Here is a 26,500-nt window from a genome sequence, read left to right on the forward strand (position 1 = left end):
ATATATATAATGTATATATATGTGTGTGTATGTATATGTGTGTGTGTGTGTGTGTGTGTGTATATATATATATATATATATATATATATGTGTGTGTGTGTGTGTGTGTGTGTATATATATATATATATATATATATATATATATATATATATATATATATATATATATATATATATATAATGAATTTTTTTGTCCAAAAGAATTCCCTTAAAGTTTAAGTTCACCTTTACAGAAGAATCTGTAATGTGAACTTACACAAGACCCCCTCCCAGTCCCGCTGACCTGTTGTGCAGCGATCTCCCATTCTGAGCCCTGGTATAGCCGCCTCGGGGGGGGGGGGGTCCAGGGCGTAGAAATACCCTTGGCATTCATGCATCTTCTTCCCTGCTGACAGGACGGGCTACGTGGGTTCTGATTGGTCGGCGTCGCTGAGAATAGCATTAGAACGCTTAGAATTCTCTATTCGTAAATTTGGCTTTGTCATCGATTACAAAACACTTTGTCTTGCAGATCCCGATGCTTACGCCCTGATCATTCGAAATGAGGAGGAAAATCGGTTTATAGTTAATGAGCTGCAGCCCTACATAGACTTGGCCAAATGGGTTTGGCTAGGAATGCGTTATGATGTACATGGTAAGATGCTTTGTATATGTAATGTATATTGCAAACTGGTTGCATGTAGGTTGGCACAGAGAGTTGGCATTTGCTAGAACTATAAACTGAAGCTGAAGGAGGACAATAAGCTGAAGGAGGATTGGCTTAGTCAGGGAAGGTAAATTAAAGGAGAAGTTCACTCTAACACAAAAATCTCTACATCTACAGGCATCCACCATATAAGACTAACCTATCTAGCGCTGTAATCGCTATAATACCTTTTTTTTAAGCCGCTCCAGTCTGGTCTCCTGTGGTGGAAGCTCTGCAGAGGAGATGGCCAACAGCTGTGAAATGAATGGGAAGTGACGTCACCCGTAGACTTACTATGGGGCTTCCGTTGTCGGCTGCCGCCTCTGCACCTGTCTACACAGCATTGGACTGGACCAGAGCAGCTTCAGAAAAGGTATGTATAGTGATTTCTTCTTTACAGGGCTAGATAGGTTCGATCGTGAATGCCTGTAGATGTAGCGATATTAGTGTTACGGTGAACTTCTCCTTTAAGTTTTTGTGTGTTACTATGTGATGCACAAGCCAGATAAAGTAAGTGGATTTGGCAATTACACTTTTATACAGCAGTCTTTAGTTAGGGGTTAGGGTTAGCTTACCCTGACTTGTTCATTCCCAGACTTATTTGGGGTAGGCGGTACACTTTGGTGGGGGTGGGTCAGCCACGCCCTGTGACCTCTGGGAACCCACCTTCTGACCTTTGACCTCTGGGGGAGGTCCCTGTTCCAATTCCTGAGTCCTAGCCATATTCTTCAATGGGAAACCCTAACCCCAACCCAAACCCCTTATGTCATTTTCTGAATGACATACCGTAACTTTAATCATTTGAAAGAACCGGGCTCAATGTTTACCTTCCCTAGTCACCATGTTTACAATGATTTTCTCTCTAAATTGAAGAATGTCCAAGCACATCAGGCAATGCAATTGCTAAATAAGTGTTCATGGTAACTGTGATTCCTAACCTATATGACAAACCCCATCTGTAAAATGGGCCTCTTCCCATTTCCTTTGTACTGATCAGCAATGAGAACTGTTGCAAAAAATAAATAAAAATGCATGTCTTCTGATCATGGCTGTATCTTTTACATGTTCTTGTTGCTGATCTCCTACCTTCACTGAAAATGTCATCCATCTTCTCAGTAGTTGCTCTGAAATAACCCGATGATTTTCACACTAAATCGTCAATTCCCAGGGGTTTCCTGTTCAGTGATTCTGTTTTTGAAATTTTTGATGACATGTTGGTGTTAGATCTTTCACTTGAATTTTTTAAGTTGCACTAGTAAATACAGCTGGATAAAACAAAAACAGTGTCCATCTTCGTTTCAGGCTGCAAATCATAATTTTATAAACAGTGAATTAAATATTGAACTAATGTAGACTACATGGAATGAACTAAACATTTTGCACATGCATGCTCTACATTTCTTTTACTGTGTGCTGAGCAGTGTGGCTGGAGACTGTGGGGGTGTGATTAGTTTTGAAGTGGGCAAGTTCATGTTTAAGGCCTTGTACATACGGTCGGACTTTTTGCCAACAAACTTCAAAATGAGCAAGTTTTCCGAAAAAATCTGACCGTGTGTACACTCCATCGGACAAACTTTTTCGGTTTTCATCGGACAAAAGTTCGCTCTGCAAACGGACATACTTTTCGGCAACAAATGTCCGATGGTGAAAAGTCTGACCGTGTGTACAGAAATCCATCGGACTTTTGTAAGAAGTACAAAGACGCATGCCCAGAACCAATGTTAAAATCAACCAACAATAGCAGAAGTTGACCAAAGGGTGGCGGTAAAGAGCAGAAAAACCACGTGATGTTGGGAAAGTTTGCAGAAAAGTCCAGCCGTGTGTATGCTATGGGTGTGCTCGGCCAACTCACTTCGGACAAAAACCCATGGAAAAGTTTGTTTGAAGTCCGATGGTGTGTATGAGGCTCTACATGTACAGGCCTAGTACCCTCCCACCCCCCAATCATTCACTGCAATTGCCAAAGGTTCATGGAAAATGTAGTTCCTTTTCCTGTAGAGTGAGAGGCGAGGATATGATATAATGATGGCTGTAACACCTCCTCCTTGGTAGCTGTGAATTACAGTGGTCACTTTCTAAGAATTCTAATTCAATGGTAAGGAATTTCACAAATGTTTCAACTGTTTAGTGTTTTGTGTAGGGGGGTGTACTAATGGGGGATTTTTTTTGCCTACCCCGGAGTTCTTCTTTAAGCATGCAGGAGAAATAGTGCAAAGATGCAGGATTGTATGTTACACGGTTTATTTTTCTTTCTGTTGCAGATCTAAGCTGGACTTCTAAGGCCGCGTAAACACGGTCAGTCCATCCGATGAGAACGGTCCGAAGGACCGTTCTCATCGGTTAACCGATGAAGCTGACTGATGGTCTGATGTGCCTACACATACACACCATCAGTTAAAGAAACGTTCGAGTCCAACGCGGTGACGTAAAACACAACGACGTGCAGAGAAAAATGAAGTTCAATGCTTCCAAGCATGCGTCGACTTGATTCTGAGCATGCGTGGATTTTTAACCGATGCTTTTGCATACTAACCGTCAGTTTTGACCTATCGGTTAGGCGTCCATCGGTTCAATTTTAAAGCAAGTTCTAACATTTTTGACCGAAGGCTAACTGACCGATGGGGCCCACACACAATCGGTTTGGACCGATGAAAAGGTCCTTCAGTCCGTCCGTGTGTACACGGCCTAAGTCATTCATGTTATTTCTCTGATGTAAATTTGTGAATGTGGCATCGTTTTTCTTTCTCTAGGAAATCGTCTTCTCTGGCATGATGAGACCGCTGTGAGATATTCAAACTGGATGGTTGGGAAGCCGAATATGACAAGTAACAGCTTTTATGCAGGGATGAGGCTTGATGGCTTCTGGGATATTTTCCACAACCCAAATGACTATGAACGGATTTTTTATCAGCAGCACTCCCTTGTGGCCTGCAAGATTGAAATGGGTAAGCCTAGAAGCGTGATTTTTCTGTTTCCCGTAAAGTGAACTAGTTCCCTGCCCAATAATCGGATAGACATGGATGGTGTTTGAATTATTTTCAAGGTATTGCAAGTTTTATTAATTTAAATGTATCTACTTCAGCAATTTGCTGCACAGTGAGTGTATTGGATGAATGAATGAATGAATGACTTGTATAGCGCTACACATGCGAACTGAATCGCCTCTAGGCGCTTTTTGCAACCAGTGTCTTCCTGGCTGGTGCGGTCATTTTACCCCATAGGATGTTGACACGCTTGGGATACACAGTCGTACACACATATATACATATATACACTGAGCCAATTTGGCCAGGGTCCAATTCACCTACCAGCATGTCTTTGGATAAAGGACTTGTGGAATGAATGGGTGGATGGTGAGTGAAATGACAACTTTTGTATATGACTGCCACATCTTGACAGGGGGCTTAGAAAATGTATATTAACCACTTAAGGACCCATTTACGCCGATATACGTCGGCGAATGGCACGGCTGGGCACATCCACGTACATGGCTCTTTAAGCCCAGCCGTGGGGTCGTGCACGCGACCCGGTCCGAAACTCCGTGGCCGAAGGGATTCGCGGACCCGATCGCCGCTGAAGTCCCGCGATCGGTTCCCGGAGCTGAAGAACGGGGCGAGCTGTATGTAAACACCGCTTCCCCATTTTTCACTGTGGCGCTGACATCGATCGTGTGATCCCTTTTATAGGGGACACAATCGATGATGTCACACCTACAGCCACACCCCCCTACAGTTAGAAACACAAATGAGCCCCCCTGTCACTGGGCAAGGGCGCATCACATGATGTGTGTCTTATATCTGACAGGGGCAGAGTGACCTCCCCCATATTCATCCCAGCACAGCTGTGTGGTCACTGTCGACTGGTTCATGCTATGGGGACAAACCTTACTGGGGGGGGGTTCCTTCAGAAGTCTAGTGGTGACTGGCTTGGTTGGGTTTGGGGCCTAAGATTGTGGGGTTATAGTGATGGGACTGCCAGCTTAAACCCTTCTGAAGAAAAAAAAGAAAAAGAAACACAAATGAGGTCATACATAATTCCATCAGCGCCCCCTTGTGGTTAACTCCCAAACTGCAACTGTCATTTTCACAGTAAGCAATGCATCTTAAATGCATTTTTTGCTGTGAAAATGACAATGGTCCCAAAAATGTGTCAAAATTGTCCGAAGTGTCTTCCATAATGTCAGTCATGAAAAAAATCGCTGATCGCTGCCATTAGTAGTAAAAAATAATTAATAAAAATGCAATAAAACTATCCCCTTTTTTGTAAACGCTATAAAACTTGCGCAAACCAACCGATAAACGCTTATTGCGATTTTTTTTTTTACCAAAAATAGGTAGAAGAATACGTTTCGGCCTAAACTGAGAAAAAAAAATTATGTTTTATATATTTTTGGGGGATATATATTATAGAAAAATGTAAAAAATATTGCATTTTTTTCAAAATTGTCGCTCTATTTTCGTTTATAGTGCAAAAAATAAAAACCGCAGAGGTGATCAAATACCACCAAAAGAAAGCTCTATTTGTGGGAAAAAAAGGACGCCAATTTTGTTTGGGAGCCACGTCGCACGACCGCGCAATTGTCAGTTAAAGCGACGCAGTGCAGAATCGCAAAAACTGTCCGGGTCCTTTAGCTGCCTAAAGGTCCGGGTCTTAAGTGGTTAAGATGGGGATTGAGTACCAGTATTTTGATCATTTGATCATCTGATTGCAAAAGCCAGCAAGCAGTTTCACTAGCCGCCAATCTATTTCAACTGTTTGGAGAAGTCAGAGTTGGCCCAGGTTCACACTGAGTGCCGGTTTACACAGGGGCAACCCGACTTACAGCGTGACTTTGAGCAACTTACAATGCGACTTAATGTTGCCTCCCAGGACAGGAGACTTTGGCCAATCACAGAATAATCAGCTCTGTGGGAGGGAGGGGTTTGCATGGGTAAACTATTTTCATTTTACTGTCATTGGTTTGTGTGTGTGTGTTTTTTGTCTTCAAAATAAAAAACTTTTACTGTAAAAAAAAAAAACTATTTTCATTTTCCTGTAAAGTCGCTTCAATATAGATGGAGATCTGACTTAGGGGCAACTTTCATTGAAATCTATAGGTACAAGTTGCCTAGAAGTCACTTGAAGTAGTACAGAAACCTTTTCTGAAGTCGGAGCGACAGTAGTGTACATTAAGACGGCTCCATTCACTTCAATGTAGGGCTATTACTGATGAAAATTTTCGTGTTCAATTAATCGATTGTTTTTTTTAATCGATTAATTATAGCGCACAAATATTTTTTGGATCACCACCATATATAGTCCCCACTGTAATATCCACAGACCTCTCCCCCCACTGTCCCCACTGTAATATCCACAGACCTCTCCCCCACTGTAATATCTACAGACCACTATCCCCACTGTAATATCCAGACCTCTCCCCCACTGTAATATCCACAGACCTCTCCCCCACTGTCCCCACTGTAATATCCACAGACCTCTCCCCCACTGTCCCCACTGTAATATCCACAGACCTCTCCCCCACTGTAATATCCACAGACCTCTCCCCCACTGTAATATCCACAGACCTCTCCCCCACTGTAATATCCACAGACCTCTCCCCCACTGTAATATCCACAGACCTCTCCCCCACTGTAATATCCACAGACCTCTCCCCCACTGTAATATCCACAGACCTCTCCCCCACTGTAATATCCACAGACCTCTCCCCCACTGTAATATCCACAGACCTCTCCCCCACTGTAATATCCACAGACCTCTCCCCCACTGTAATATCCACAGACCTCTCCCCCACTGTAATATCCACAGACACCTCCCCCACTGTATAGAAAGATTAGTGCTTGCTTAGTCTTACCAGAGAAGCCGGCCAAACACGAGCAGCTGAGACCGGGTGATGAAGTCAGCGTGCCGCTCTAGGCTCACCTAGGCCGCTGCCGGGTGGACCAAGATGGCCACCACTCCGGGAGCTAGGCCGATGCCGCAGCCTTTTCTTATGGCCGAGGCAGCAGCGGATCACATGGTGTGTCGATCCGCATATGGTGACCCGTTCGGATCACGGATCATTTACGATCAGTTGCACCACTAGTACTGATCAAAATAATTTTGATTGGTCAAAAAATTAACGATTGAGGAATTCATCTTTAATTTCCACAGCCCTAATTCAACGGAATTTCTTATGTCTTTGGGGCAACTTGAGATCTGACAAGTCAGATCCCAAGTTGCTGTAGTGTGAAAAGGGTAAATACGGTCACATGATTCCGGATTAAGGCCATATTCTGAAAGTACGTAATTCCACCTGTTCAGTCGTTGTTTCGCTTTATATGGGAGATTTCTTGGTGTCGGTGGATATCAAAGATGCCTACCTATAATACATCCCGTTTCCCCGGCCTCACCAACTGTTTCTGTGAGTTGCAGTAGAAGATTACTACCAGTTTGTGGAGTTGCCTTTCACCTCTCCACAGACACATCAGATTTGGATCTCTTGGTATCCGGTTTCAACAACAGACTAGACATGTTTGTGTCCTGAACCAGGGATCCATGTGCTTCTGCACTAGATGCCGTGGTGTGACTCCCGGATCTATGCTTTTCCTTCACTTCAGCTTCTTTCTTGCCTGTCATGCAGGATAAAGGTGGAGGGCAATCTGGTGATTCTGGCCAGGAAGACCATTGTATGCAAACATCATTGAGCTCTTGGCGGATGAGCTGTGGGCTCTTCCAAATCTGCCAGTTTTACAGTTAAAGGGTCAAATTCTCTATCCTATTTTCCAGTCTTTGACATGACGGTATGGCTGTTGAAGACCAAAACTTAGGGATAGGGGTTTTTGATTCTGGGATACCTACCCAGGGCCGATCCTAGGGTCACAGGTGCCTGGGTGTAGAAATATTTCTGGCGCCCCCTCATGGGCGTCGTCATGTTACTAACTCCTCCCCTTTACAAATGTTTCTATGGCAACGGCTCAACCACAGAGATGCTCCCCCACGAATTCTTCATTAACTTGGGATCCTTACATGATCTCTTAACAATAAAAATACAGGAAGAGGACACAGAGAGGGCTTTTGTTAGAGAGCATGTTAGATGTTTGGCGCCCCCACCTCTGCAGGTGCCTGGGTGCAATGCACCCTGTGCACCCTGCCTAGGATCGGCCCTGTACCTACCCTCCTCAAGACAGGAAAGTCCACCTCTATTAAGGTGTACCTCCATTCATGGAAATACTTTTTTTTCCCTGGGGGGTGAGGCTGTTGGATTCCTGCCAATTTTGTTGTGGGATGCATTTTGGCTTTTCTCCAAGGTCGCGTGGAGTTGTCTCTGCCTTTAAGTAAAATTAAGGAACAGAGCTTGGCCTTAACTAAAGGTAAGGTGAGTGGAACAGTTGTATGTTTTTTAATAAATTAAGTTTACAATACTATACTATGTTCCTTCTTCTAGCTTTATGTTGCCATCACCTATGAGAGACTAAGCTTGCAGAAGCCCATGAATGGGAGTTTAAAAAGTCATCTCGGATTGTGACCCCAAGAGGGGATGGGTGCTACTAGGCCTAATTGGGGGCCATTCTGGGAGGTGAGGTGGAGGGTCCACTTTTGTCTGGGTGTTTGTCACTTTCTTGCCATCTATTCACGGTTGGATACCTTGTGGATTGCACCTGTTCATAAGAAGATTGCACTTATCATATGGACTTTGTTTTGTTTATTTAAAGTTGCAGGTGTCATATTTATTACTTCCACTAGGGCTGTTCTGCACTTATTTTTTATATTGCTAGCTAAACACACACATATAGCATTAAAGTGGAATTTCACCCAAAAGTTGAACTTCCGCTCATTGTACGCCGACCACCCTCCGGTGCCACATCTGGGGGACGGGACAGGATACCTGCCTTTCACAGGTATGCTATCCCCACTTCTGGGAGCCTCCGCCGTGGGTATTGACATATCACCACGGGGCTCCTTCCCCAGCCGCCGGGCCAGTAGGAGAGAGGTGCAGTGCCTCGCACATGCGCAGTAGGGTTCCCGGGGGGGAAGAGGTAAGGCTACACTGCCGGATTACCTTACTCGCAATTGAGGCTCCAGCACCTGACAGCTGATGGAAACATTGCTGGACTCCAGGACAGGTAAGTGTCTGATTTATTAAAAGCCAGCATCTGCATTAAAGAGGGCAGACCTCCTCTTTAAGGCAGTGCTTCATCTTTTTTATATTCTTGCTACCTGAACTTCTTTTCACACATATACAGTTCTACTGAATAAATGTGCACACCTCCTATGGATGCCAGTTGTTGGCAAAATGCCTTGCATAGTTAGGTTAAAAAAACGAGTTCAACCAATAAAAAATAATGAAGGCAGGTTTTATACTGGCATTCCTTGTTCTATGTTAGGGGATTGGGTCTTGATGCTGTGTTGTGTCCCCCTCCCCCCTGTATTTGGTGAATATGAAGTCCTCTGTGTTCTGTGATGTATGATTTAGGAAAATAGGATTATTGGTTTACCTGTAAAATCCTTTTTCTGGAGTACATCACGGGACACAGAGATCCCTTCCCTCTTGTTTGCTACAAAACTGAGGCTTATGCCCCGTACACACAATTCCGAAAACCGGACAAAAAATACCGCTGTCAAAGTGATCGTACGATAATCGGATCGTTGGTACAGAGCTTTCGGGACTTGATCACGACAGATGTTATTTTATCGGACATGCACGAAAATTTTCTCTTACAATACCAGATCGTAAGATTTTCGCTTAATCCGTATAGTTGTCTGAAAATACAATACAAATACATTACTACACATGACATCACTTCCGATTTTTTTATTTTTATTTTATCGTACGAGAATTTTCGTAAACTCTTCATTTTCGATACACGGTTAGCATGCAAAAAATGGACGATCTGTCGTCCGATTCTCGGATCGTGTGTACGGGGCATTAGCTGAGCGTGGAGGAGTTGTGTGTGGACAGGGATTCTTGTCTTTTTGTTTTGGCAAGTATCCATTTACCTGAAGGTGGCAGCATAACCCAAGTAGTCATAACCCAAGTACAGTCATGAATATGAAGTCTTTTGTGCATGTGATGTACTTCAAGAAAACACTTTACAGGTGAACCAAAATCCTAATGTCTTAGATTTCTACATGTGTTCTATGACAGACTTACTTCAGCTGGTGTATCATTTGGCCCCATAATTGTTTTCCCATGTTCTGTTTTTCTTCTGTTTATTCAGGACCAAAAAGCGAAACCATGGAAGTGTTGCCAAGTGCTCTCCCGTTTGACAATTCCACATACTATGTTTTGAATAAGAAGCTAACGTGGTTTGAGGCGGTGAAGGAGTGCAGGCAGAATGGTGGCAATCTGGCCAGTGTTCACAATAACAATCAACAGCTGTTTATGGAGAACATTGTAAGACGGAATGGATCCCTTCTCTGGATTGGGTTATGGAATAACGATGTAAGTGTGTGTGTGTGTGTGTGTGTGTGTGTGTGTTTGGTTCTATCCAACACTGAAAATGTGGCTTTTGAGGAATTGCTAAGTAATTATCTTCAGTTTCATGCATAACCCTGAGCTCTGTATCACTATCCCATTCAGACAATTACATTTTGTCTTCTGCTTAAAGCAAACCTGTTGGGATAGAAATATATTATTATTAGTCAGAATTTTTATAGCATGCATGTTATTATTGTTTCTGAAAATGCCAAGGCTGTCATTCCCATCTTTTTGTTAATATTTCCTTTTGCTGACCTATGGAATGGACTTCACTGGCTTCCCCCCAGGTCAATGAGTTTCTAAATAAATAGGCACGGATATGATGATGGCATTGGAGCTTAGACTTTTGAAAACAATCAGTGATGGCTCATCTGTTCCTATGCAGGCAGGCTCTTCTAAAAGAGACATTATCTATGTAGGACAAAGTGACACTTTCTGTGTGTAAAGTCTCCCCAACACACTGATATTTTCCTTGCCAGTGCTCCATTTTTGCTCTTGCATCCACCATAGTTGGCACTACAATACCTAACATTGACTGGGGTTGGTTACAGGGAAACAGTGATGCCACTGCTTTAGTTATGTGACAGGGCTAAGGCTTAGTGATTGGCTGCTAGACCCCATATCTGAAAGCACCATGCAAGGTGATGGTGTGACCTTGCACTAAAAAAAAGAAATAAAATATCAAATTACTGTAATATGGTACATTACTAGAATCAGGGCTGGTGCAAAGATGAAGCCTGCCTCGCCAGCGCCCATCAAATGCAGCCTGCCTCGCCAGCGCCCATCAAATGCAGCCTGCCTCGCCAGCGCCCATCAAATGCAGCCTGCCTCGCCAGCGCCCATCAAATGCAGCCTGCCTCGCCAGCGCCCATCAAATGCAGCCTGCCTCGCCAGCGCCCATCAAATGCAGCCTGCCTCTCCAGCGCCCATCAAATGCAGCCTGCCTCGCCAGCGCCCATCAAATGCAGCCTGCCTCGCCAGCGCCCATCAAATGCAGCCTGCCTCGCCAGCGCCCATCAAATGCAGCCTGCCTCGCCAGCGCTCATCAAAGAAGGTTTGCTTGCTTTACATTCATTCGGGAGTCGGAACACAGACAGACCGTACCTCCTGACACTATGTGTGAATGGAGCGGCAGCTGCCTGCTGATGCTGAGACTTGGTTGCATGCTGAAGAGGGTAGGAAAACCAGTGGTCGGGTACCCTAGGCAGCAGGGCGCCCTAGATGGCTGCCTAGTTTGCCTAGTGGTAGCACCGGCCCTGACTAGAATTAATTATTTGACCATAGGTTATATGCCGCAACCTTCAAGTAATTGAACGTGGCAAAAGTTTTGCTAGGACTGCCCCGGTGCACCCATATAACTACAGTTTTTTGTTTCCTTCCTATTGCCTTTTGCAAAAATCTAATTCTCCTCTTCCTTTGTCCTGCCTTGAAGGCATGTCATACATTTATCACTTTACCATATGGGTGGGGTCGGACTGTCATTAGAACTTCTCTTAGGAACTGACCGCCCAGAGAGCAAGTTCCTACTTCCCTACCTAAACCCATTCGCCCAAAAGTGACAGGGTTCTTCAGGTTGCAGGGCTACCACTTAATACTATGTTCATGTTTTAACACTTCACTGTTACGTGAATATTACTTTACTTAAACCCGCAAAACATATATTTTCTGAAAGTAGAGAGAATAAAATAGTGGTAGTTACAATGTTGTATGTCACAAAGTTAATTTTAGGGTACAAAAATGCCACATTTTGGCCAATCTTTTTTAAAATATTAAAGATGAGATTGCCCTGAGTAAGTAGACCCTGTCCAACCTTTAAATTTGCATGCAGCTTTGAAATGGCGCTATACTCCAGCGCCGAGCTGGCTTGCCGCAATGGAGACAAAGCCATCATAGAAGCGACGGGGATCCGACTTGGATTCCCGCCAATTCTAGGTGCGGCATTTGGTATGCATTCCTGAGAGGGAGAACTCCATGGCAATTTTTAAATAAAAAAACGACATGGGTTCCCCCCCCAGGAGCATACCAGGCCCTTAGGTCTGGTATGGGTTGTAAGGAGACCCCCCCCCCTACGCCGAAAAACCGACGTAGTGGGTCCCCCTACAACCCATACCAGACCCGTATCCAAAGCACACTACCCGGCCGGCCAGGAAAGGAGTGGGGCCGAGCGAGCGCCCCCCCCTCCTGAGCCGTACCAGGCCGCATTCCCTCAACATGGGGGGTTGGGTGTTCTGGGGCAGGGGGGTGCACTGCGGGGCCCCCCTACCCCAGAGCACCCTGTCCCCATATTGATAAGGACAGGGCCTCTTCCCGACAACCCTGGCCGTTGGTTGTCGGGGTCTGCGGGCGGGGGGCTTATCGGAATCTGGGAGCCCCTCAAATAAGGGGGCCCCCAGATACCGGCCCCCCACCCTAAGTGAATGGATATGGGGTACATCGTACCCCTACCCATTCACCTGGAGGCAAAGTGTTAAAGTTAATAAACACACGACACAGGGTTTTCAAAATAATTTATTAGTCTGCTCCGGGGGCCCCCCTGTCTTCTTTAGCTCTTTTAGCAGGGGGGGCTTCTTCCGCTCTCCGGGGGGTCTTCTGCTCTCCGGGGGGTCTTCTTCTATCTTTGCCGTTCTCCGCTGTTGACTCAGCGCACCCCGGTTCTTCTCCCGCTGTCCGGTGCCTTCTCCTTCAGGGCTGGCCGCCGCTATCTTCGTGTGTTGGCTCAATTACTAGCAGGCGGCCAGCCCGCTGTTCTGTGACGTCTTCTTCTTCTCTTCTTCTCCCGATGTTGACCCGACGCCTCTTCTCGCTGCAATGACAGGTGCGCGGTTTGCATCCGACTTTTATATAGGCCTCACAGTCCCATCATGTTCCGGTACCTACCCACGTGGGTAGGTACCGGAGCATGATGGGACTGTGACATCATAAGAGAGGCCTATATTAATCGGATGCAAACCGCGCACCCGTCATTGCAGTGAGAAGAGGCGTCGGGTCAATATCGGGAGAAGAAGAGAAGAAGAAGACGTCACAGAACAGCGGGCTGGCCGCCTGCTAGTAATTGAGCTAACACACGAAGATAGCGGCGGCCAGTCCTGAAGGAGAAGGCACCGGACAGCGGGAGAAAAACCGGGGTGCGCCGAGTCAACAGCGGAGAGCGGCGAAGATAGAAGAAGACCCCCCCGAGCGGAGAAGACCCCCCCCCGGAGAGCAGAAGACCCCCCCGGAGAGCGGAAGAAGAAGCCCCCCCTGCTAAAAGAGCTAAAGAAGACAGGGGGGCCCCCAGAGCAGACTAATAAATTATTTTAAAAACCCTGTGTCGTGTGTTTAACACTTTGCCTCCAGGTGAATGGGTAGGGGTACGATGTACCCCATATCCATTCACTTAGGGTGAGGTGCCGGTATCTGGGGGCCCCCTTATTTTAGGGGGCTCCCAGATTCCGATAAGCCCCCCGCCCGCAGACCCCGACAACCAACGGCCAGGGTTGTCGGGAAGAGGTCCTGTCCTTATCAACATGGGGACAGGGTGCTCTGGGGTGGGGGGGCCCCGCAGTGCGCCCCCCTGCCCCAGAACACCCAACCCCCCATGTTGAGGGCATGCGGCCTGGTACGGCTCAGGAGAGGGGGCGCTCGCTCGTCCCTACTCCTTTCCTGGCCGGCCGGGTAGCGTGCTTTGGATACGGGTCTGGTATGGATTGTAGGGGGACCCCCTACGTCGGTTTTTCGGCGTAGGGGGGGGGTCTCCTTACAACCCATGGGCCTGGTATGCTCCTGGGGGGGGGGGACCCATGTCGGTTTTTTATTTAAAAATTGGCGTGGAGTTCTCCCTCTCAGGAATGCATACCAAATGCCGCACCTAGAATTGGCGGGAATCCAAGTCTGATCCCCGTCGCTTCTATGACGCGCTCGCTGGAATGTGCTTTGTCTATTCCAGCGAGTGCGAGATGTCGGCACCATGTCGCCGAGAATCGGCACGATGCTGTCGTGCTAGAAACACATTCTCGGCAACATGTACTGTAGCTTTTAGCTGACCTGACCAAGCTTTCATCCCAAAATAAACCTTATGTAGATGAATCTAAATGCTGGTCAATCTATAATTGATATTCTTTGAGCGCCGTTACAACAGGTTTTGCACATGATATGTTCATGGAAATCGCTGATCTTTACTCAGAAGACACCATACTGTACATTCTCTAAAGATTGATTAGTGTTATGGCAGCAGATGAAGCTGAGGGGAGTGATGTTTTTTTCTTTATCCTTTCTTGGACTGTTGCAACTTTTGTGCTTTATGTGGCCAACAGGGGACGGTCTCGGGAACAGAATGGTCAGACGGTACTTTGATCAAATATGCATTTGCGAATTTGGACACACTGCTGCCTCGTGGAAACTGCGTCTATTTGGACACAAAGGGAAAGTGGCAGTCCAAGAGCTGCACAGAACCTCTGGAAGGTGCTCTTTGCTATAAACCAATGACAAGTAAGTTATAGGTCTTTATATAAAGCGTTAACATTTCAGTTTCATAATTAATACTTCAGAGTGTCTTATTGTTGCTATGCACCTTTCTTTCATCAGTAAAATCAAAGTCTATAGAGACTGATACACTGTGCCCCAAAGCAAACAACTCAGCACAATGGGTTCGTCAAAAGGATTTTTGCTATGCGTTTGACGTGAAGATCTACAACTACTCCGTTTTCACTAGCGAACAAGCCACCAAGATGTGCGAGACTATAGGTATGTGGCCATAACCAGATTTTTTTAAATTGGAGAGTATGTTGTTGCTTGTTCCTTAAACAGACTTCATCCTGATGCTTGTCTGACCCTGTTTGCCTCCTATGCATTATTTTTGGCCAGCGAGGCTGTCAATTGGTATGGGCTAGTAGAAATGTAGAGGAGTAGGAAGTACCAGACAAGCTCTATCACTGTATAGTGTAGCCCACGATCTTGGTAAAGCGGGAGAATAAAAAGCTGATGTGGTTATGTAATGGCACCTTTGATTGCCTGCACCTCATGCCGGCTAGTAACTTTGGTGCTCCTAAATGGTCAGTCTCTTTAGTGTGAACCCAAGTTTACCCATACTGCTAGTCTGACCCATATTAGTGCAGAATATGGACCTTGCAGTGCAACAAGCCATACACAGTCTCCTCACCTCCATAGAACTGTGTTAAGGCTTGACAAACAGCTACTGGGGAATAAACCTTTCCACAACCTTTTTTATAAACAAAAGGGGTTAACACTCCAAGGCCCACATTTTCATGCACAAGAGGGTTGGCTATGAGTAGGCACCATGTATGTAACTATACAGTAGAAATGGGAGACGTGGTCAAGATCGGCATGTGAGAGGAAGCGTTTCTTACAGCTCCGCACAAGCACAGTCCAGTGATCTTCTCCATGCAGTGATCCAGCTGTGTTTCAGTGTTTTCCAGCTGGCTACCGACCCGGTCCACCCACCGGCCCGCTGCACCAGTGGAATGACTAAGAAAAAGGAAGATTTTGCAGGCCTGGAATTTCAAGATGGTGCCGTCACGGCCCTGGCACAGCGCACAGGCTGCCAAGAAAGCTAAAGATGGCGGCAGTAAAAAGACTTTCAAGAATCAGGGTATGGAACGTCCGAGGGACATGTTCTATTGTACCCAAAAGCTGGAGGGAAACCTGGAGAATGCCGCTGGAAGGGACGCAGGAATCTCTCACTTGCCAGCACTTGAGACACAGGGGCAATCTGCAGGAGACACAGCGTGTAATGTAGAGCCTTCGAGCAATGCAGAGCTGCCGCCTTCTTTGCCTCCAGATCCTGAATCAGAGGAGCAAGTGGAACCAACTTTTTGTGAATCACAGAGTTGTGCATATGTGCACGGTGCCAGTTAACACACTTAATGAGCAGTTTGGGGGTCCGAGGGAGGACATGTCGCTGCCAAGACAAGACCTACAAAAGATCCGGGAGAGGACGACTGCTGTGGAGAGCACAGTTAGCGATATTGAACATAAATTGCCGCCAGTGGCCCAGGAAGCCCATGCCTCACACCAGCTAGTCAAGACACCAATTATAGAGCAGATGATATAGAAAATCATCTGCAGTGTAATAACATTCGCATAATGGGTCTGCTAGAAAAAACGGAGGGAAAAGATCCAACCTAATTTGTAGAAGGGTGGTTTATAGACCTATTTGGCAAGGATGCTTTCTCCCCTTTTTTCACTGTCTAGAGGGCTCATCCCACTCCGGGCCACCCATTGCCACCTGGCGCCCCCCCCCCAAGACCAATCTTGGCACGTCTTCTACATTACAGGGACAGGGAAGCAGTGCTGAGATGTGCCTGGGAGCGTGCCAACATTCAGTTTGATGGCACCAGGGTATCCTTTCATCTAGACTTCTCTGTGGTGGTGCAGAGGTGCCATGGTAGGTTTGCAGATGTGAAAAGGCGGTTGAGGAATCTGCAATTACCTTACGCAATGTTGTTTCCGGAAAAGCTGAGGGTTACCGCTAACCGACAGGCACACTTCTTTGAATCATCCTAAGATGCTGCTACAAGGCTTGACCATAATGGACAGGCCCTACGCCATTGCAGAGAAGATGAAGAGGGGGATTGAAACTTGGCATGCACTTACATGATGCGGCACCTGGTCCTCATTTGCTTAGAGCTTTTAATGGGCTCTTTAAGGAAATATTTTACGATACAGTATAGTTACAATGTATGGCTTTTAATGTTCCCTGAAAAAACCTTTAAGTAAATACATAACAAAAGGTGGTCAATACTGTACATTATACCCAAAATAATCACAACCCTGACTTGGACAAGTACATCTTTTAATATTCCAGTGTATGTCTTCTAGATCCCACAGCCAAGCTGCTGACTATAAATGATGAGGAAGAGAATGAATTTGTTAGTAAATATTTGATGGCTGATGCATTTATCACGCGCAGAACTTGGCTCGCAGTAGATCCAAACTCAGCTGGTAAGTAGACTAAATAACGAATGTACTTACAAGTGTCTTTATTTCTCAGTTTTGCTCAAAGGGTCAAGCCCTCCCATACCTGATGTTCTAATAATGAAAGAATTCTGGACTAAATTACCCCTTGGCATTTTTGAAGGCTACTTTTTCTTAAAGCTGAAATTCAGGCAGACATAAAAGGCGCAAATAAATGCAGCTCTGTATCCATTCTTACATAATTGAAATGTGAGACAAGAAAAAACGCATATTCTGAGAGTCCAAGGGCCGCACACCCCAAAATGTTGTAGAGACAAAAATGGAGAATAATAATAATGGTAATGATCCCAGAAGAGCTCCCTCCACACACTGACAGGATGTGAGCCCATCCCCCCTCCCCCCCTTCTCGCAGGTTCACACCCGAGACTCCCTGCAAGCCTGTGTTTGGTTGACTCCCGCCTGGAGTGATGGGGGACGTTCATGGGGATATTGGGATCCTTTGTCTGCACCACGGCCATCATCTCTGGTTACATGTCACCTTCTATATGCTTCGAGCGAATACAAATCCCCCTGAAGAAGACCAAATTGTGGTCGAAACGCGTCGGGGTATTCTTATGGAAGCTACTTCATCAATGGCACTATATATTATTCCATTGTATCATTTAACATTTAATTGTTGTTGAGATAGGTCTCCAACTGTCTGTAACCTGAATGTATTTTATATTACAACTATCTGCATCTTCATTACTCGTGATACAGAAACCTAGTAAAGAATTTTTTTTTATATATTTCCATGTCTTTGAATTTAATATACCTTACACAATATGTCGCTTAAAAGCCCCCGGGGGGAATTTCTCCATTTTTGACATAATTGAAATGTATGTTTTTGTCAGTGCCTGAAATAGACTTGGTATCAGCCTCTTGCAGGGCTCAGACAAGCAGGAGGAAGCAGCACAAGTAGTCATATGTGCTGCAGTGCTTACAGTGGGTATAGAAAATAAATGCCCCCCTTTTTAAAATAATCACATTTTGTTGCTTTGCAGCCTGAAATAAAGACACAGTTTTAGTTTTATTCAGCTGTATTCACTAGTGGAACTTATAACATCCAAGTGAAAGATATAACACCAATGTGTCAGGAAAAAATAAAGGAATTCAAAAACGAAATCCCTGGAGAAAGCATCACCCCCTTATGTCGGTATTTTGTTGAATCACCTTTTGCTTTAATTACAGCTTTTAGTCTGTTGGGCTATGTCTCTACTGACTTTGCACATCTCTAGATATCACAAAGTCTACTTTGTGATATTTGCCCACTCTTCTTTGGAGAACTTCTCTCGTTGAGTAAATTGATGGTGAACGTTTGTGGACTGCAGTCTTCAAGTCATTCCAAAGATTTTCAGTGTTTATGTCTGGGCTCTGACTAGGCCATGAAAGGACTTTCACCTTTTTCTCCTTCAACCACTGTGTGGTCATTTTTACTGTGTACTTTGGGTCGCTGTTATGTTGGAAGGTAAATCTGCTTCCCATTGACAACTTTCTGGCAGAGGGCAGCAGATTTTCCTCAAAAAACTGAATGGCTTTTTTCCTCTGTCCATTTTTTTTTACTATTCCAGTCCCTGCTGCAGAGAAGCACCCCATAACAGGATATTACCACCTCCATGCTTTTCTGTAGGAATGGTGTTATTTGGATAGTGAGCTGTATTGGATTTTCGCCAGTTATATCGTTTGGTACTGAGGCCAAATAATTACATTTTAGTCAAAGCTTGTACAAAACAAAAAAGGGAAGCAGTGTAATGCTCTGAATCGCACATCACACTGTTGCCTAGCCCAGCCAGCAACGCAGAGCGGTGATCGTTCCGGCTTCTCTGCGATTTTACCGCCCAGTGTAATGTGAATTCGCCCTAAATTGGCAGAAAAATCTAATCCTTTGGTAGGTAATTCAGCTCTCATATAAAGTATGTATTACATATGTGTGTATATAGCTGTTTGCCTGGAGTTCAGCTTTAAGTAACAAGAACTTTCCACTACAGTTCCAAACTACCAGCTTTGTAGCATTTATTAAAGATCTCGTGAGCCCTGGGGCTCAGGGCAAAGTTTTCCCTGTACATATGGCTTATTTATTTGAGATAGGTGTAGATCGGCACCCAGCTCAGCCTCTCAGCAAGACAATAAGAGCCTGAGTCTGCTGCTCCCGTCCCCTCCACAGCCCGGCCGGGAGCTCCCGGCCCCTCCACAGCCCGGCCGGGAGCTCCCGGCCCCTCCACAGCCCGGCCGGGAGCTCCCGGCCCCTCCACAGCCCGGCCGGGAGCTCCCGGCCCCTCCACAGCCCGGCCGGGAGCTTCCGGCCCCTCCACAGCCCTGTGAGCACGAGAGGACAGCAGAGATCTGCTGAATGACAGTCGCCAGCATTCTGCTAAGGGAGCCTTGAGAACCGAGCAATTGGCGGTGTTAGATCGCTCAGTTCTCAGTGGCAGTGTTAGATCCGGCGGGGGACAGATGCAGGATCAGACCAATGCTGCGTCCACCTAGATAAGTAGGGTTCTGGGAACAGAAAAAAACTCCATGCTTCTCTTTTAACCACTTAAGACCCGGACCAAAATGCAGCTAAAGGACCTTGCCCCTTTTTGCGATTCGGCACTGCGTCACTTTAACTGACAATTGCGCTGTCGTGCGACATGGCTCCCAAACAAAATCGGTGTCCTTTTTTTCCCACAAATAGAGCTTTCTTTTGGTGGTATTTGATCAGCTCTGCGGTTTTTATTTTTTGCGACAATTTTGAAAAAAATGCAATATTTTTTTTACTTTTGCTATAATAAATATCCCCCAAAAATATATAAAAAACATTTTTTTTCTTTAGTTTAGGCCGATACGTATTTTCTTCTACCTATTTTTGGTTAAAAAAAATCGCAATAAGCATTTATCGGTTGGTTTGCGCAAAATGTATAGCGTTTACAAAATAGGGGATAGTTTTATTGCATTTTTATAAAAAAAAAATTTTTTTACTACTAATGGCGGCGATCAGCGATTTTTTTTTTTTTTTTTTTTTGGAAGATTCCCCACTATTCCTGTTCTGGGGACAACCCAAGACCTGGGATTTTTAGGTACCCCCCCCCATTTCTTGGTTGAAGAATGCCCATCATTCACCCTCTTCCTGTGAACTCACGCAGTCCTTGACCCAACCTCTGTAGACCTGGATTGCTGCCCGGATTCATTGTGTGTGTCACTGCTAGTAGTGTTGCGCAGAATAAAATCTGCACAGTAACACCTGCTGCATCGCATACAGGGAAATGTTAAGAGAGCCTATGGGAAGTGATGGAATCTGAAAATCAGTTCAAACATTCAAATACACTGACAAGATGTTAAACCTCCTATAGATAAGGGTAAGTGGGAGAAAAGCATATTCGGATTGCTGGGCCAGAAATGGAAATAAAAAACTGAAATTCTGCCCGAAAAGGTAAACTTCACCGTTTAAGCGATTTATTGATGTGAAGACTGGAGTTGAGATTTTAAAAACACTTGTTTGCAACTGGAGATTGTGTTTTAGGGGTACACGTTATTTTAAATCTAACGTCGCAATCTATAGTTATACCCTGTACACATGATCGGAAATTCCGACAAGAAAACTGTGGATTTTTTTTCTGACGGAATGTTGGCTCAAACTTGTGTTGCATACACACAGTCACACAAATCTTGTCTGATATTCCGACCGTCAAGAACGCAGTGACATACAAGATGTACGACGAGCCGAGATCAATGAAGTTCAATAGGCAGTTCGGCTCTTCTGCTTGATTCTATGCATGCGTGTTTTTTTGCGCATCGGAATTGCATACAGACGAGCGGAATTTCCGACAAGAACTTTTTCCGTTAGGAAAATCGAGAACCTGCTCTCAATCTTTTGCTGATGGAAACTCTGACAGAAAATGTTGGATGGAGCATACACACGGTCGGAATATCCGACCAACAGTTCACATCCAACTTTTTTGGACGGAAAATCCTATCGTGCGTACAGGGCACAAGTCTCTGCTGGGTTTCTCTTCTCATGCTGTTATCCTGCTAGAACTGTTATTATTTGATTTCTCTATCCATACAGATCAGAAATTATGGCTTGATGGATCACCCATAAAATTTAACCACTGGACTAGTCTTCCAGCAAAGACCGCCGACTCCTGTACTGTTTTATTCCCAGAGACTGCCACATGGAATAGAATTCCCTGTACACTTGGCATGGGAAGAGTCGTCTGCAAATCACCTCTAAGTAAGTTCTCTTTTTATCATGTAGAACCTTATTTTGTTCTAAGAGTAGAGATAGTGTACAAAGAGTAATCAAATCTAATTTTGGTTTACCAATGTTGGATCAATTAAAGAGACAGTTCCCCAAAATGGTTGTTGACCCACGCGGACCATTGCACTGACCCACGCGGACCATTGCACTGACCCACGCGGACCATTGCACTGACCCACGCGGACCATTGCACTGACCCGCATACACTGACGTACCATTGCACTGACCCGCATACACTGACGTACCATTGCACTGACGCGCATACACTGACGTACCATTGCACTGACGCGCATACACTGACGTACCATTGCACTGACCCGCATACACTGACGTACCATTGCACTGACCCGCATACACTGACGTACCATTGCACTGACCCGCATACACTGACGTACCATTGCACTGACCCGCATACACTGACGTACCATTGCACTGACCCGCATACACTGACGTACCTGACCAGGAAACAGACTTCATGTGTCCTTCAGCTCAGCCATAGTGTGCAGCGCGCCCATCCATCATCATCACAGCAGGCAACCAAAGACAGAGCCAAAGGAGGAGAGGAGAGCCCCCCCCAAGCAGGGAGTGGGGATCTCATAGTGAGGTGGCGCGGCGGCCGCATTGTAATTTCTGCCTTCTGAAGCCTGCATCGCTTATGATGGACGTCACACGTCCTGCGGGTTCCGGCATTGGACCAGTGGGATGTCCATCATAGGCGCAGAAGGCGGGACCCGCTATTTTACTCGTCCGCACGCCGAGTCATATCGGTCCCCGCTCAGGGCTAATAGTGGAGCTGTGAATGTCCGAGACTCTGGGCTTTTTGGGGGGCTATTTGGTGCTGCAGCCCCATCCCGATGCCACTGTGTTTCTCAACCAGTCCGTCAGAAGCCGTATTTGGCCAGCTTTTGTCAGGCAAGAATGCTGAAAAACCAGCAGTCAATCGATTCCTGATCAGTGCTCTCAGTAAATGGCTGTTGGAGTGGAGTGTTTCCGAGGGGGGGGGGGGGGGTGTCCAGTTTTTTTTTTTTTTTATATTTGTGTACCAGGCTTTAGCCTTTGTTCAGTTTTATTGATGTGTTCTTACTGGGGGAAATTCTATTCCCTCTATTTGCCTATTTGACCAAGTGAGGGGAAAACTAAAGATTTGGATTTGTAGTCAGAGCAGGAAGTGAGTGAAAATCCTTCTACCTGTTCCTGTGATAGGTGATACTTTCTTAGGTGAGAATTCTGATCATTTGGAGAGAGTTTCTCTCATTTTCTGTTGCATCTCCAGGATGTGAAGAGAAATCTCTCTAGTAGGACACAGGCAGCAAAGAAATGTGTAAAAAATATGATAGGGATTTTAGGCCTTCTCTACAATGGCTACCAAAAGTTTTGGCTTTTTACATTTAAAGCAATGTGGGCAGATACAACAAAGCTATCCATGTTGTCTGCTTTAGAAACTCCGCTAAATTACTTCTAAAGAGACATTTTTGTTTTTGAAACTGAAATAAGCATTACAATCGATGGTGTTTATATCACTGATGGGTTACAAATGTTTTTATTCATACTGAGGTTGTTACATTAATATGTTTCTTTTCTTTTTCTTCCAGAGTCTAGTGGAGTTGGAGTTGCAGTTGGATTTGCAATATTCATCATCCTAGCCCTGATCATCCTAGCACTTGTCATCTACCTCTACAAAAGACGGCACCCTCTCTTCTTCTCATCCATTCGCTATCGACGGGCAGAAGATCAGATGGAGTCCATGATTGATTATTCTTAGAGCAGTTTTCAATGTACAACCTGGATTTTTATTTTGCACAACGTGGAAGAGATATATTTTGTGGGTTTTTTTGCAGCACTCAGGCAGAATTTTTAAAGTTTTTATTTTGTTTCGTTTTTTTTAAATCAAATTTGAGTGATCTTCCAGAATATGCACATTAGTTGGACATTTGTTGGTGACTTTAACTGCTTTTCTTTAAGCCAAATTTGTGATTTTTTTTATTTTTATCATTTGATGTTTGTGGTACATAATAATTTTGTATAATATTTGGCCCCAGGAATATTGTGGAATCATGTCAGATGGGCGTTATTGGCGGTCATGGGGACAGTCTGTACTTGGCTGCTGAATCGGCCGTACTCCAAGGAGCTGGGGTCCGCAAAAAGGGAATGGTGAGGCATATATATCTATGGATATATAATATATATATATATATAGAAAGAGAGAGAGCGAGAGATCTGAGCAATTATACAGGCTGGAACACAGCTTAGAGTTTTTTTGTTTTTTTTTTGCAGTCTGTGTCCTCGTGGGGAGTTTCGCCATCCTATTTGTCCAGATAACCCCTGTAAGACAAAAAGTTATACAAAATATTTTTTTTTAGAGTTGTTGCTAGGACAGCAATAGTGGGGTAATCTTCAAGTAGAGAAATACTGTTCTTTTTGAATAGATTTCCTCCAATTTCTGAAGTTGAGTGAAATCTCCACAATGGGACACAGACAACCAGTAATACCCAATAAGTGTCTTAATCTTTCCTTGCTCTATCCAAACTTGAAAAAAAGTTTAGGCTATGCATACACTTTAAGTTTAACGTTCTCTAATTTTTTATTTTTTTTGCATGCTTGTGCACAGGAAAATCAATCCGTACAGCAAAGACTTTCTAACCAATGACCTATCCTGAGATGGCACAGCTAAACTGCACATGTGCCTGCTACAAAGGTCATTTGGTTAATCTCCATCGCTATGGCAGCCCCTGCAGGAAGCTTAAATCAAGTCCCCAAACTGAACTGCCAAAAGGTGATTTAAGCCAGCCATAGATTGTTCGAATCTCAGTTGGTTCAGCAGGGACCGGCCAAGATTCAAACCATGTATGGGCAGGCTGATTGTACCCAATTTGATCCATTGATTGACTTGGGTGTAACCAGCATGTCGGTATTATACATGTAATTATTGCCAACTGCCTTTACAGTTCAGTTGGTCATAACTTCTGGGACATTAGAAGATAGGTGGGTCATCTTGGGGCTGATAGTTGGGTAAGATGGTACTTGATGTTCAGCCTGACCTTTCACCCAAACTGCCCGCTCTGGGACGGGTATTGAGGCACCCACTTGTTTCTTAAAAAAATATACAGGACAGCTACAGTAGTTTTCTAAAGTTAAGAAGTCGAATTATTCATCTCAAAGAAACTCTTATGCCAATATCCACTGGCCAGCTTGTTAAAAGCATTAATTTGATTATAAATTTAAAGGGGAACTCCATCTACTTTTTTGTTAAAAAGGGTGTCCAAGATCGGTCCCTTTTTGCCGCCTTTTTTTCAACCATATCTAATAGTTTCCTTAGAAATATAAGGATGGTTTGCTTAAGCCGGCCATAGATGGATCAATGATGAGCTGGTTCAGCAAGAACCAGCCGATTTTCAATCCATGTATGGGCAGGCTGGTTGTACACAGGGTCATCTATCATTTGACTTGTGTACAACGATCTGTTGGAAAATGTTCTCTTGATCGATGCTGATGAGTACATTCTGACAGCGGGGGAAATCTCTCCACTGTCAGAATACAATAACACAGTGGGAGCGATTCCCTTATCCACATTGAGTGTGTGGATGGGGGAATCACGTAATTTTCTTTTGTTCATCCAGTGGGTTGAATGAAATAATATGACTCGTGGCCAGCCTTAGGCAATCTGCTAAAATCAAAGCTTGACTTACACATTTATGCAAGAAGATGGAAGTCTGCTTTAAATTTACTTTACGGCTGTTTTTAAGATGGCTAATCATCTTTTTTTTTATTACAAACTAAAAAGAATTGAAGTTTGATATGGGCCACCTGTGGTCTGCATTGTAGCTGTTGGGGAATTGAAAGCCTCCATGCAGTTTCTGGATTGCAGGTTGTTCTTGTGCTCTAACTGTCTTTAATAGTACTTCAAGACACATTGTGTCAAAAAAAAAGAAAAATGTAAAATAATTGTTTTAATACAGTTTTGAAATGTTTTTATATTTATTAATAGTACAGATCAGTAGGTGATTTTACTGGTATTGGGTGTTGAAATGAACAGATTTAGAAATCCATCAGTCTAAGGATACATTCACATGGGTGTAAAAATGTTCACGGTTTTTCCACATTTTTCTAGGATAAAAGTTCCTGCATAATAATTACTAAATGCATAAAAAATATAAAAAATCTTTTTTTCTCTTCTAATACTTGAATCTGACATATGTAAATGTATGTCTTCAGATGCAGATTATTGGATTTGGTGTTATGGATCTGAACGCAGTGCATGTTTTCGCAGTTGTGTGAATGTCTCCATTGAAAACAATGCAGCTGTATTCAGATCTGTGAATAAAAAAAGCTTGTAAATGCAATTTATTTTTTTACAGCCATGTGAATGTGGCCTAATGATTCTAATCTAAGGTTTGCACAACTAGCTTATTTAATATGCTGCACAAGAATTGTTTGTGATATGCAAGGGAATTTCCTCATTCTGTTTATAGTGTTTTTGTGTACAAAATGCAAAGCTGAAACCTTTTCTAACCAGATCGCTGCAAATGTTCTGGTAAAATGTTTGGGTTGTCTTAGATAATTGTCTTTAAACAATTACTAATACACACCACCTTAAACTAAACCAAGTTCAGTTATGGATGGACACAGGTTGACTTAAGCCACGACCGGTTTTCGCGGCAGGAAAACTGCATTTGGCCGGGAATCCTGGCCGTGTGTATGCTCCCTAGCAGTTTTCCCGTCGGGAAAATGGAGAACCTGGTTCTCTCTTTTCTTGTTGGGATTCCCAGCAGAATGTTTGCTGCCGAGAAAACCGGTCATCTTGTATGCTTACCTGTCCGAAGGTAAACCTGCGCATGCGCGATAAGCCTTTGACGCAGTAGCATACAAGGCATAGTGTAGGGTGTAGCAAGATGCCGGCGACGGCATTAAATGTGACGAGCGCAGGCTAATTGTAGTCGATGACATCACCGCGTTCTTGCCATTTAAAAGAACGGCGGTTCTTTTGAATGGCCGTCTGTATGCACGGTTTGGCAAGCCAAGCTTGCCAAGAATCCCATCGGGAAAACCAATGTTTTTTTCCTGATGGGATTCCCGGCCGTATGCACAGGGCTTTAGCTTTTTAAAATTAGAACTTTCTCTCCTAAACCAATTCACATATTTGCCAGCACAACATGGATCATCAAATGTC

The 26,500-nt window shown here is 44.5% G+C and overlaps 1 protein-coding gene across 1 annotated transcript in view; it reads left to right on the top strand.

Annotated features, from left to right (window-relative positions):
• LOC120944080 (lymphocyte antigen 75-like) overlaps positions 1-25,259 on the top strand; it is a 154,280-nt gene extending 129,021 nt beyond the window's left edge. Inside the window, exons 28-35 of the mRNA XM_040357892.1 lie at positions 512-634; positions 3,436-3,630; positions 9,883-10,106; positions 14,435-14,609; positions 14,706-14,864; positions 16,959-17,081; positions 21,142-21,306; positions 22,926-25,259. Of these exons, the coding sequence (XP_040213826.1) occupies positions 512-634; positions 3,436-3,630; positions 9,883-10,106; positions 14,435-14,609; positions 14,706-14,864; positions 16,959-17,081; positions 21,142-21,306; positions 22,926-23,095 (1,334 nt within the window). The 3' untranslated portion in view covers positions 23,096-25,259. The remainder of the gene's footprint in view (positions 1-511; positions 635-3,435; positions 3,631-9,882; positions 10,107-14,434; positions 14,610-14,705; positions 14,865-16,958; positions 17,082-21,141; positions 21,307-22,925) is intronic.
• The last annotated feature ends 1,241 nt before the right edge of the window (positions 25,260-26,500 follow it).

This window comes from Rana temporaria, chromosome 6, assembly GCF_905171775.1.
Source record: "Rana temporaria chromosome 6, aRanTem1.1, whole genome shotgun sequence".
Lineage (NCBI taxonomy): Eukaryota > Metazoa > Chordata > Amphibia > Anura > Ranidae > Rana > Rana temporaria.